Source organism: Delphinus delphis, chromosome 9, assembly GCF_949987515.2.
Source record: "Delphinus delphis chromosome 9, mDelDel1.2, whole genome shotgun sequence".
Classification (NCBI taxonomy): Eukaryota; Metazoa; Chordata; class Mammalia; order Artiodactyla; family Delphinidae; genus Delphinus; species Delphinus delphis.
In genome coordinates, this window is record NC_082691.1 from 67407643 (window position 1) to 67421577 (window position 13935).

The 13935-nt window shown below is 37.0% G+C and overlaps 2 protein-coding genes across 25 annotated transcripts in view; one reads left to right on the plus strand and one right to left on the minus strand.

The window, feature by feature from the left end:
* Nucleotides 1-809: 809 nt before the first annotated feature.
* On the minus strand, nt 810-8924 carry THAP5 (THAP domain containing 5). Its single transcript, XM_060020728.1, has 3 exons — nt 8776-8924; nt 4865-5057; nt 810-4345 (listed from the first exon to the last, which is right to left on the minus strand). The coding sequence occupies exons 1-3, from the start codon at nt 8853-8855 to the stop codon at nt 3431-3433; spliced, it is 1188 nt and encodes a 395-aa protein (XP_059876711.1). The 5' UTR covers nt 8856-8924; the 3' UTR covers nt 810-3430.
* Nucleotides 8648-13935, plus strand: part of DNAJB9 (DnaJ heat shock protein family (Hsp40) member B9) — a 707453-nt gene continuing 702165 nt past the window's right edge. For 19 of the 24 annotated variants that reach the window (XR_011246618.1, XR_011246616.1, XR_011246608.1 and 16 more), the window contains exons 1-3: nt 9159-9392; nt 10891-11117; nt 12035-12301. Coding sequence is in view for 5 of the 24 variants with exons in the window: in XM_060020733.1 (XP_059876716.1) it covers nt 10901-11117; nt 12035-12301 (484 nt within the window). In the remaining 19 variants the exon portion in view is untranslated. Of the gene's footprint in view, nt 8778-9113; nt 9393-10890; nt 11118-12034; nt 13546-13935 lie in introns of those variants that run through there. The other 5 variants (XR_011246623.1, XM_060020734.1, XM_060020732.1 and 2 more) reach the window with 4 other exon arrangements.

Genomic DNA, 13935 nt, shown 5'->3' on the forward strand with positions numbered 1-13935 from the left:
GTGCCATAATAAATTGTCTATTAGTAAAGAAAATACACTTTAGGGCACAGCATCATATCACAAATTACAGTAAGGATACTTTGCAAGAATTTATTCAAACTAGAGAATTCTGAGTAACTGCATCTTTTGAATGCAGCACTTAAAAATGTAACAACTCTGGGGCTTCCCCAGTGGCGCAGTGGTTGAGAGTCCGCCTGCCAATGCAGGGGACATGGGTTTGTGCCCCGGTCCGGGAAGATCCCACATGCCGCGGAGCGGCTGGGCCCGTGAGCCATGGCCGCTGAGCCTGCGCGTCCTGAGCCTGTGCTCCGCAACGGGAGAGGCCACACAACAGTGAGAGGCCCGCGTACCGGGGGGGAAAAAAAAAAAGTAAGAACTCTGTGCATCCTTTTTCTTAAAAAAATGACCTTGTGTGTGTCACAGAAGTGCTGCTTTATTGCTGCAGAGGTCAAAGTTCAAGGCTCAAGAGGTACAGGAGAGAATACAAAGGTAGCTTTAAGAAAACTGGTTTTATGTATAAAAAAGAAAGTTTATAAAACTTAATTTACAAACCAAGAACAAAGTAGTATGCATGCCTTATGTATAAGCATCCTTAAAACGTCAAAATTTTTGAAATGCATAGCCAGAAAACAAAAAACCACTACTGCCCATTGCCAAAACCTGCATGATGTTTAGATCAACGTCACATATTATTTATATGATGAAGTCTTTCTAAATTTGACTTACCAATCTCCCTGACATGTAGGCATAAACAGCTTCCTTAGACTTATTTCCTTTTTAACTATCAGATAGAAAGTAGCAAATAGTCTGTGGTGGGGATAGCCTTCTACAACAAAAATCAGTTAATAGGTGGCGTAGCAGATAACTGGTAAATGGTACTGTCCATTGGAAACATGGAATGTTTTAAAGATTATATGAAGATCTATATCCTTCCCTAATCATTCTCAAGGTATCAAGGATATATTTGTTAAGAAGGTTCTTGATTTTAGGTGACCAGAACCAAGAAATTCTAAGTAGGCAAATTCAAAATATTCATCCAAACATTTATTGAGTTAATATTACATTGTCAAAGAAACAAAAGTGAATAAAAATTCTGCTTTCAAAAAGCATACAGTCCAGTTGAAGAGAAAGCTATGGATAACATCATGATATAAAACAGTGTAAACACTGTTACGGTGTTATAAAACAAGGCTCAGTGTTATAAGACAAAGCCCTGTAGGAAAAGAGAAAAAACAATTTTGACTGGTAAGAAGGGATGACATTCCAACAAAATCGAAATACAATTTTAACAGACTGGTTGAATTTAGAGAATAAAATAAGAAGACACAAAAACAAGTACCTGTCTAGCATGTTTGAGAAATGCTAAGAAGTCCAGTGTGGCTAGAACACAGGATGAACAGAATCACAGAGGATCATATACATGATAGTAACAAGTTTTGCTTAATTCTGTAGGTATTAAAGAGTGATTACAGATTTCTCAGCTAGGAAAGTTAGGTGGTGTGCAGGTGATACAGCTAGATCTATAGCTTAGGTAAAAAGCTGATAGCAGAGTCCAGGAAAATATGGAAGCAGGAGATTGAAAATATAGGTACTACTAGTTAAGAGGCTGCTATAAGAATGTAAGTAAGAAATAAAGTTGGTCAGAACCCCCAAATAAAATTTATTGGTTAACTGAGTTAGAGGGAACATTCTGAACTGAATATAGAAAAGCCAAGAAAGTATCTTAAATACTTATGATTTAGTAGTTTAAAGAAACACAACTAGTTTAAATTATTCCTGAGTAAACTATAACTTTAAATAGAAAATAACTGCAATGTACAACATATTTTATAATGACTTAAAAAGGCTATTTACATCTATATTATTTATTTTAAATACCAGCAAAATGCAACTTAAAAATAACATCACATCAACTTTACCAATTATATACACATAATTTATGCAAAAATTTTAAGGAATTTTGCCCCACACATAGCCACACAATAAGGACACCACTAATCAACTTTTTATAATTAGCTGACACACATTCATATACTAATTAATTTTATTAGCCTAAAAAAACTAAGTGACATATGGCCCCAAATAATCATCCATTTACAAAACAATTAGTATACTATTTGCTGTGTAGTCAACTAATATTTATTGAGCACCTCCTATTTTCTGGCACCAAAACCACATTTACTACCTTACAGAATTCAAAAAACCATCCTTCAAAATAGGTAACAGTATTTTTTATATAACAGATGAGAAAACTAAGAATCAGGCTGACAGGAATTTGCTTAATACCATAAAGAGCAACGTATTTAATTATATTAACTGCCAATTCTAAGGGATCATCTATTTTTCACATTTGTGTTGCTACGACTATGTCTCTGCTTTTACGTTTCATTTTATTTCTATCACCATTATTTCTCTTTCCCACTTGTCTCTCCAAGGTTATCACCACCTATCTATAATTTCTTTTACTAAAATACATGTAAGTGGGAAGGTGTAACATTAAGTATTACTCTATCATTCTGGAATTTTAAAACAACATATGCACACATTTTTAAAAGTTACACATATTAAATAGATAAAAACCATAATTTAAAAAAAGTATTAAAAAATTTAACCTCATTGAAATTTTTGGTTTATAAATATAACCTTAAATACAAGGTGTCAAGAAGCTTAAATGACTGTGTATTATGATGGTCTGCCACATATAAGGTACATATTCTTTCAAGTTTAAAGTACCTCTCCTAAGAACTGGGCTAATGGTTGATTCCTTATTTTAGTTCAATTGGAATAAAATTGTAACTGGAGTATTTTCCTTTATAACACAGAAAACTATAGCGCAAAGGCCAAGCAACACATAATTTAATAAATATTGAGAAGAATCCAACAGTTGGTAATATCAAATGCTAGCCAGCATCTAGTTTTATGTGAGTATAAGATTATCATATAGAAAACTTGTTCTATTAAAAGTATCTAATTAGAAAGGCAAGAAACTATAAAGAAACAGACTATGTTAGAGGTCTAGTTAAGTGCCCTCTTTTTACAGATTAGAGACTGAATATCTTGATAAGTAACTTGTCCAAGTCACATGTCAATGGTAGAACCAAGACTGACTCCTGAGGCTGATTTCTATTCTGGGCTCTTGTTTACCATATTTGTGTTCTCTCATTTTACGACTTAACCATATTATTTATTCACTACATTTTAACTTCAAATTTGGAAAATTAACAAGTAATGACACTTCTTCTACCCAACAACTCTCTAGTTTTTCTCAAAAATGAGCATTATAAGAACAGGACGCAGTTCATAACATTAGAGCACTTGCTTAGCTTCATTAAGATAAGAACTTTACACAGGAAAAAGTTCACTTTACATATAATTTGGTTTGGCAAACAAAAAGCTTACATAAAAGTCACAGCTTTAAAATCTCTTTAACCTACATCATAGTAACTTCATACGTTGTGAAATGGTTTTCTATAATCTTGACATTTTCTTCAGATAGCCGGTTTTCCTGTTTTAGCTGCCTTATAAGAGCTTCCAAAGACTTCAATCTTCCTAGAGTTTGTTGTTCTTGTAACTCAAGGAGAGTTATCTTTGAATGTAGTTTAGAGACTTTCTGCCAAAGATGTTCCTTACTTACATCTTGTCTGCAGTAAGAATGCTCAATCTGTAAAACTTCCATCTCATTGTCTACATCCTTATATGAGTCTTCAACATCTATGTCTTCTTCCATTTCCACCTTTTCTTTGGGGGCAGGTATAAAAGAATTAATTGTAGGTTTGGAATTTTCTGTAGGTACAAAAATGGCAATAACAGATTCTTTATTTGTGTTTAATTCTTCAACTCTTTGAGTAATTGTGCTGAACAAGAATGGATTTTCCTGTGCTGACTTAATTTCCACAGAATTATTTGTAAAGTGTGGGTTAGCAAGATGATTGGTAGTTATTTCAAGCACTTCTTGGGCTTCCAAAGACTGCTGAATACCTTCTGAATTTGAAGTTGTCAAAGTAATAGTTGTAGAATTTAGATTCTCAAAAGATGTGTGAAAACCACCTATACCTATGTCTTGACTAACTGATGTTTCCAAGGTAGGTTCTGATTTTCTGGTATCTTGTTTAAGCAGATTAAGAGTTAATACATTATTTTGTAAACTTTCTGTTTTTGTATCTGGTGGCTTTACCAAGGCAGATGAATCAAGTAATTCTGCATGCTCAGGGGGGACATCTGTGTCAACTGTATTCTTCTTTGGCTCATTTGATGAAAATGACTCTTCTGACTTGGCTTTTAGGCATACTTCTTTCTCATCTTTCAATTTTTTCTTCTGAGATTTTTTTTTGGAAGGGTCTTTCTCCTATAAAATAATATTTTCAAATTCTAATAAAGATGTCCTTACTAGGCTTATTCCCTTATTAGTTAGTGCTATTTCAGTACAACTATGAGCAGTATACTGGCCAAGCAAATTTATTCAGTTAAAAAAATGTTTTCAGTATATAACAGCTCAAAATATACTTGAAAACATTTTTTTAAAAAAATTATGCATAATCAATATATCAATATAATGGAAAAAAATCTCAGATCACTCACAAGACCAGTAAAATATCTAGATCATTAATTTACGTTAATAACTTAACCTGATAATTTATGTATGTTATCCTTGGCTCCTCTGAAGCTATGCTTCAAAACGGTTTAAATCTTTAAAAAATTATTACACTTTCAGTAAAAGCACAAATTAGTTTTTCTTTTTCTCAAATATGTATTTTCCCAGGAGTTACCTTTCCCTCTCATCCCCTCTACCTGATTACCTGCCACCCTGCAATCTGCCACCATGCTCAGCATTATCCCCTTCTCCCCTACTCCCTGCCTCCAATACCTGATTCTCTTCAGGCAAAGAAAATATTGTTGGAATTGCAGTTTGTTTCAAATAGCGAATACCCCATCTGATGTCAAGAGAGTCAGGAGTAAAATGGTCACTACACAGGAACTGGTATTTACTGGGAACCCATGAATCTCGCTTCATGTTCTTTAACCATTTTTCAAGTCTTTCTTTGTCATGTAGAGGAAACCTGAAAGTAAAAAAAGGAAAACTTTGCTATATTTTAACAATTTTGCCAGATTCCAGGCCTGCACATATAGGTAACCTATCAATCAAGTGCCATAAAAGCAAGACAACCACTCCTACCATACAACAGCATCTTCATGACAACTACTACCATATCATCTCTGCAGCAAAGAGGACTAAGATATGAGATGTGTAGCCAAAGCTTTTGTCTGAGAAGAGTGGCTTGTAATACATAACTCAGAGTCCCTTCAAGTAAAACCTGTTACTACAAAAGATAAAATCTATTCATATTTGCTATGGATTACATTTCTTTTTCATTCTGTTGTGTAGTTTGCCTAGAACTAGTGAAGAGCTTTGTAACTACAAAGTCCTATTCAAATATATTTCATAGTAACATAACAAGTCAAACCGTTTCTGGTCTATAATTCAAGAAGTATTAAACTTCAGGCTCTTACATTAATATTTTTAAAATACAGAGATGTTAATTCAAACAAATGGTTTAGCTGACATAAATGAATACTCAATCTTATAAAACTTCTAATCCTCCATTCTCTTTACTAGAATCAGCCTCTATTCTACCCATTTGTAATTTAGTCCAATATTTCTAGTCTTCTACAGCTGGTAGATTGGGAACTCTAAAATTCAAGTGTTCAAGTTCTGAAAGAGAAATTGACACAAGAACTAAACGTGTTAAAGGACAGACTCAGATATTTTATAATATGAAACAAACAGAAAAGATAGAGAAAAGTAAAACAGCTCTTTATACGTGTTCTTCCTGTACTGAGTAACCTGGATTTTTAGAGTTGGCTTTAACGTACTACAATGTGTTTTATGGGTAAAACTGGACTAATGGCAGAATTTGACAGAAAACTTTATTCTACCAGTCTAATCAGGTTTGAGTTAAACTGAATTAAACAACAGTGATTTATACTTCTTTTGAAGATTTTACAAGAATACAGTCCAAGACACATACTACATAATAATTTCCTACTTATAAAAAAGTTACATAGGGTTTCCCTGGTGGCGCAGTGGTTGAGAGTCCGCCTGCCGATTTAGGGGACACGGGTTTGTGCCCTGGTCCGGTAAGATCCCACGTGCCGCGGAGCGGCTGGGCCCGTGAGCCATGGCCGCTGAGCCTGCGCGTCCGGAGCCTGTGCTCCGCAGCGGGAGAGGCCACAACAGTGAGAGGCCCGCGTACCGCAAAAAAAAAAAACACACACAAAAAAACACAAAAAAACCAAAAAACAGTAACATAGAAGGTTCTCATACAAAAAGCAGCTGTTATACATTCCTCCCAATCACAACCATTTATGCTTCGTAGTAGCACGATTTTCTAAAATAAATATTGATAACTTTGTAAGATGCTAGACGAAAAGAGTCTGGGTATTTTGTAGGAAATAATTTTTAACCTTGATATCCTTCCGTGGAAAACTCAGATTATCTACCTTTGGAAGTTTTTACCATAGGTATAATATTCATACATGGCTTGAAAATTTTTTAACCTTACATATATCAATGACTTAGGTTATAAGTATGATAGGCCTAACGAGAAAAGGCACTTAATGGCAAAAAGCATTTTCTTTTCAGAGGACTTGGAACTCTGTTATCCAGAGATAAGTTTATACCTTTTCTGTTATAGCTAAAATGAGAATATGCCTTTTACAAAAAGATTTTTTAAATGTAATTTCATGTATATGGATGCCATTTGTAAATTATTTCTATTGTACCTATATGTTATCAAACAATTAAAAAAATACACTTTGTGAATGTCTTTATTGGTAATTGTATTGCAATGCTTTCTTAACAGGTAAATCTCTAAGAACTCTCCTAGAATATGTTTCTGGAACAACTTAGTATCTCTACATTGGTTCAGTTTGTTTGACTGGTAATTTTGTTTCTCTGTCTTATTAATTCTCCCCAAAACATAAAATAATCACTGGTATAAACTGGTCACCATATGCATATATTCACTGAATTCTCAAATTAGTATAAATTTATTTTGTAGCTTGCTATAGTGTTAGCATGAGAAAATTCAATTCTTCAAGTTTGGTGCTATTAGGGGAATAAAACTAATTCAATGTTTAGTTTGCTGATTACACATGAAATTTCAAAAACTCACTTAAAAACTCCACTTTCAGTAAATTCATTTTGAGGAAAAAATTCTTTATAATTGTCTTCCTCCGGCATTATTATTTTTCACTCCTTAAAAATAGTAACCACGCAGTCCACAAAGATTAAAAGAATTTTTAGTCTGAGGTTATGACGCTCCCAAATCCAAGGCCAAGGAAATATGGGGTTAAATCAAGCTCAACATGATCCTTTGCTACAAACCTCCTCAGAGCCAGAGCCATTAATATACTAGCATATATTTCTCCCCCTAAAATATCTCTTTGCAACTTGTGGAAGGGCTTCGAGGAAGATAATCCTGGAAATATTGCCACATGGTGTGAATTATTTGGAGTTATCAGTTTTTTTATTAGTTAAGATAATGAAAAGCAGCTGAGTCATTAGTGAACAGAAAGCTTTAGGTCTAATGTCAAATAAGCTTCACAAAATAGCTAGTGAAAATTCAAAGAAAGTTAAAGACAACCAGGTTAGGGCTAAATTAATTATTTTTAAATACAAGAAATAAAGCAAATAGAATAACATAAATACGTTGACTTTCATAAACACTAAGCACGTTATGAGTGCCAAACGCCATTTTATGTCTTTACACACTACGTGTGAATTAGGTATTACTAGTGTCTCCACTTTACAGATGGGAGGTCTTAGCTAGAAGGGTTAAATAATTTACGGCCAGTTATTCAGCTACAAAGTAGTGGAGCCAGTATTTGAACCTAAGTCTGGCTTTGGAGTCTGGCCTCTTACTTATTACACAATACTGCTTCACTATTCTTCCAAATAAAAATGGGTACTTCTCGGGTTCCACGAAAATATTTCGTGGCCGCAGTAATTTGGAATACAGGTATTCTCCACTTCTCCAAAGTTCGCTTTCTGCCACTTCACTTTTAGGAAAGTTAGGTCTAACAGGTACTGATGCCCGAACAAGATTTTCGCTTTCACCAAAAAAAAAAAAAAGCAGTTGCTTCCTTGCTTAGGAAAGGTTTCAGAGTAACGCTCTACGTTGGGAGGGCGGGAAAAACCTGTTAGCCCTGACTTACCCTGCTCTCTGAACGAATGGAGAGCATCTAGAGCCCTGAGCAGGAGGTAGGTTATAATTCTGGGTCTGCCAAAAAACTTTCAAGGTCACTTACCTAACCTTTCTCAAAGCCCTCAGTTTCGTCAGGAGAAAGTGGAATTAAATAACAACTATGCGACCTAACTCACTGGAAGTGTAAGTTAACTTTAAGTGCACCTTCCCACTTGGCACGTCTGATGCACCTGAAGTGGTGGTTAAGGTCGTCAATGAGATGAGTTCCGGGGAGGTGGGGAAACGCCCTGAAAACCACGGAGCATCGCGCAAACGTGACTGCTTTAGGCGCCCTATGAACACTCCAACAGGCCCCAACGCCTCGCCACACGCCCAGCGACCTCCCTAGAAACGTCAGAACATTTCCAGGTAAACTGAACTCGAGCCTTCGCGCCGCGGAGGGGCCGAACACGACCGCAGAACCAAGGCCGAATTTATAGAGCTGACAGGAGATACGCCAAACCCCAACCCCAAACGCCACAGAACTGCGACCCAGAGGCAAGCTGACGCTTCTGCGTTAGGGACAACTTACGGGTAAAAACTCAGCTTCCGGTCTTTACTGTTTCGTCCCCGGCGGTTCTTACAGCAAATCGCTGCGCAATAGCGGGGCATCGCTGCGGCGAGGCACAGGAGACCTGGGCCGCCGACAGGCACAGGCGGGCCTTCCTCGCTGAGGCGGAGCCGCAGATGCAGGCCGCCGGAGCCACTGCGCCTGCGCCAGGCTGGGCGGAACGGAAAGACGGTGCAACCCTCGACTCACTTCCGCTTCTGCCGGCTTCAGTACGGCCCTTTCGGAGGTTGGGGCAGGAAGTGACGCACAGGCCGAGCGGCAACAACAGTTTTCCACGTGCGCGTAGGGCGCCAGGGTCAGGTGGGGAGGCGGGAGCCAATAGGAAAGCGTTTCGTGTAGGTCTCCTCCTGAGGTGGTGGCGCGGGCAGCGGCCGGCCCGCCTGTGGGGAGTTGGCTGTGAGGGGACGCGGCGGCGACGGCAGGAGTGTGAGGTCGGTGGACAGGCAGCAGTGGGTGCGCACCAGCTCCCGGAGGCCACGGAGGCCGGGGTTGGGGGGGCCAAGCCGCGCAGCCTTGTGGAGTAGCTGGTCAGCACCGCCGGCGCCTCCGGTCTCTGAAGGAGCAGCTGCAGCTGGAGGGTGCGAATGAGGGATGAGGCCGGGGTCTCCGGGAGGGGGTTTAGGCCTTGGTGTCCGCCACGGTCGCTGGTAGGGCTTCGGGCTGCCTGGTGTTCTTGAGGAAGAGAATAGGAGAAAGGAGATGGCCTAAGCACAGTGTAGTGCGGTTTTTTTGGGGGGGTTGTGCCGCTGGCCTTCTCGGGTGTCGGGCAGCTGGACCCCGAGCCGCGGACAACCGGACGGCGGCGCAAGGTCTGACAGGGCGAGTCCAGCCCAACCAGCCACTGGCTCTGGGGAGTAAGGGCCAGGCTTGACGTCCGCCGGCTCTCAGGAATGAGGAGTCAGTATAACGCAACGGTCCGTCTTTTAGGAGAGTATGGTATATTCAACTTGAAACTGTGGAGTAAGGTTTGTGAAACTGGGAAGATGCCTCCCTGTCAGTTTTAGACCCGCCCTTTGACTAGGGATCAGTCACAGTACGCGCTTGGTTTGTGTTCTTTAAACCAGGAGTTCGTATTTGATCCTTGGTTCGCGTGACTGTGAGTGACTCTCTGGGAAGAAGTAATCCATCTGCTAATTACGCTCTGAACAGGCCAACAGGAGAGGAACGCAGGCAGTTTGCACAAACCAGAGCGTCTTTCGTCCGCTGTTGTGTCATCCTAGGTTCTTAAGGACTCCTGTGGTACGGTGTTCAACAAACAGGGTCGTTTGAATCCCAAGTCATTTAATCTGTACTCTCAAAAATTCTCAGTTGAATTCTAGGTTCAAACTTCTTTAAGGTTAGAGAAACATTTTAACGACTCCTGAGAAGTTAGAAAGAATTTACCTTATCTAAAGTACAAACTATGAAAGTTCATTTTTCTGGCAGCCTTCGCAGAAATCTTAAATTCTATTAATTATGAGTTTTTAACAAAACTCATTTATCCATGCTTTTTTGTTAAATATTTGGGATCTTACAGTTATAAAAAAAGAGAGATTACATTCTATTGTGTTGCGTTGTCAATATTATGTAATATTGAGATTCTCTGTGTGCAATCCTTGGCTCACCTTGCTGAAATGAAAACTGAAAGTTTCTTAGGGAGGGAAGATTACTGCTAATTTAGATATACTGGGCTGATTACCTTGGTAATATACTTTTTTACCAGTAAGTTAAAGTTTTTAAAAAATCCCTTTAGAATATGAATTCTAGAAGGGAAGATTGAGATATTGAGATCATTTTAAGCTATATTTTTGTAACTACTGTGTTTATGGCCAGAGTGTTAGTGGAAAGGCAAAGCCAAGAAAGATTTTTCTTAATTTGGTTGAATTATATTTGCTCTCAAGATTACAACCAATTTAGGGATAGTGCAGCCTGTATAAGTGAAATAACATGGAAATAGATACAAGATACACTATATATGCTTAACATTTTGATACTGCATTAGTATACTTTGAATCCTAAAAGCTCATTCAGTTTCTTTTAAAAGAAGAATCTTAAGATTAGTTCCATGGATAATATTTTTTTTCTTTTCTTTTTTAGGATATTAGAAATGGCTACTCCCCAGTCAGTTTTCATCTTTGCAATCTGCATTTTAATGATAACTGAATTAATTTTGGCCTCAAAAAGTTACTATGATATCTTAGGTGTGCCAAAGTCAGCATCAGAGCGCCAAATCAAGAAGGCCTTTCACAAGTTGGCCATGAAGTACCATCCTGATAAAAATAAGAGTCCTGATGCTGAAGCAAAATTCAGAGAGATTGCAGAAGGTACGTAAATGACTATCTTCAGGGTCTTGCAGATATTAACTAGTAAAGGTGAATGATACCTAAGAAGTTTGTATGTATTTGAAGGTTTTGTGGAGGCGGGAGGGAGAGTGGGATCTACACATGAATATAGTGAGAGTGAGATTCTCAAGGCTATTATAACATATTTTGATCCTGGATGTGTGGAAGTATATTTTTTTTTGGCATTCAGATCTGAAAATGTATTATTTCATTCTTTTGTTATTTATAAAGTTGCTTATTGTTTCTATGTCAAAAGGAATTTTAGATACCCAAAACTTATGAATTAATTTAAGAAAGTTTTTATGAATTATGGAGATTAAATATAAAAATATTAATCATAAAAAGATTAAATAGACTCTAAAATGCCTTGGTCTTTTTTCTTCCTCACTTGGTCTACATCTCAAAGCCACATTTGTCTTTAAAGGAAAAGTATGAAACAAGTTTTGCCTTAAGACTAATTCTAAAACAAATTGCATCTCTTGAGCATTTAGTAATTAATGGTGGGTGGAGGTAACTGAGTAGGGAGTTGGAGTTAAACATTTACTTCAACTAGTAAGTGAAAAATGAATTCCTCTGAATTTGCTCATTAAATTCTTTCATACAAGTGATGATTTTGCACAAATAATAACTCTGAAATTGTTGCTCCCATATTTATTTGTATTAATAGTAGCATTTATCAAATATTTATTGGTTATTTACTAGAGGCAGGCATTGTGCTAACTGCTGATAGTGTGCAGTGAATAAGACAAAGTATTTGCCTTTTGTGATTTCTAACTTTTATGTTAGTAGCATTTGGTTTTATTTGTGATGTGAAATACTTTCATAAAATAAATTTAAGAGGTTTGGGTATATGTAATTTTGATTACTTTCAATTACTAAAGTATTTTTATTTCTTTCAGCATATGAAACACTCTCAGATGCTAATAGGCGAAAAGAATATGATACACTTGGACATAGTGCTTTTACTAATGGTAAAGGACAAAGAGCTAGTGGAAGTCCTTTTGAGCAGTCATTTAACTTCAATTTTGATGACTTATTTAAAGACTTTGGTTTTTTTGGTCAAAACCAAAACACTCGGTCCAAGAAGCATTTTGAAAATCACTTCCAGGCACGCCAGGATGGTTCCAGTAGACAAAGGCACCATTTCCAGGAGTTTTCTTTTGGAGGTGGGTTGTTTGATGACATGTTTGAAGATATGGAGAAAATGTTTTCTTTTAGTGGTTTTGACACCACCACCAATCGACATACAGTACAGACTGAAAATAGCTTCCATGGATCTAGCAAGCACTGTAGGACTGTCACTCAACGAAAAGGAAATATGGTTACTACATACACTGACTGTTCAGGGCAGTAGTTTGTCCTTTTTCTGTTCTCTTTAAACCCAACTAGTTGACTCTTCTTCAATATCTTTGATGCAGAACCAATTTTTTGTGAACTATTTTGACAAGTGCATGATTTCACTTAACTTGATATAGCTATCAAATATATTTAAATTGTTTTTGAGAAATTCAGCGACATTCAGTTAGTAGAGAAATAGCTAATTATTAATTTCCTTGATTAGGCAAGTTTCTTTAAAAAAAAGATATTATAATTCTGCCTGGTCTTTTTTCTCTACCTGCCCTTGGGCTTATTAACATGACCAGTTTTATTACCAAGGAAAAAATGAGTTTGCCTGATAAATATTTAAAGGTTAAATTTTAAAAGTTATTGTAGATTTAAATTGTGTGAACTTGAATGGTTTTTTTTGCAGTGAAACCTTTGCTAATTTAAAATTGCATGCTCTGTAGCATCTCTGACTTGGGTCACAAAATATGTGAAACTGTATAATTGAGTCGTTCAGCAAAGGATAGCAAGCAGTATCTTGGTTAATTTCCACTGAAAGCTTCAGAAAGGTATGGTTTAATATTTACCAGAGAACCATGCAGAAGAATTTGAGTGAAGGAAATGATTGTATTGCTCATAGTCATTTAGACTCAAAGAAAGTTGAAAACTTAACATTGTCCAGAGTTTGTTACATGTTTGGTCCCTGGCTAATGATTTTGTAGTGTTGAAATCATAGCTATTTTACACATATTTTCACGTTTCTTCCTTAATTGTTGACGCTCTAGATTTTAGTATGGATTTATGTTTTTTTGTGTGTGTGTGGTTTTTCTTCTTTGCCCTCATCTTTAGAGATTGACTAATACCTCATTCTGTTTATAAAAACAGCCAGTAATTTCTGTGCAACCTTATTATGTGCAATATTTTTAAATCCTAAGAAATGTGTGCTTTTGTTTTCAGATAGACATTTCTTTAGTTCCGCACTTTTCCGTGTTATACTCCACATGAGTATTAATCCTATGGATACATATTAAAACTAGTAAATATCTCATACACCCTTGTGAGTGAGAGAAATATAATATTTACAATATGATGCTCTCTGTTGTCATTTTATTGTTAAAAGTTTAGTAAGCAATTCTGGAGATAGGAAGGGTATATAAGCAATTGGGCTGCTTATACTGATCATAGACCATATTCTAGAAGTTGCTTTTCACTAACCTGAAACCCTGAGGTGACCTTGTTAGATTGCCATTTAGTAATTTCTCTTGCTTTCTTATCGTCCTCCATCCTCCTTCCCTCACAGATTTTGGTAGCTTGAAGAATTTGTTAATTATAATTTTGGTGTATTTGTTTGCTAGGAACAAGTATTCTTGCCCCTGCTGCTTTCCTCTTTAGGCCTGGTTGGGAAAAAGCAGACTTTGCATGAAGCTTTATTTGTTAGTGATCATCTTTAATTTGACATCTGTGAAGAAAATGAATT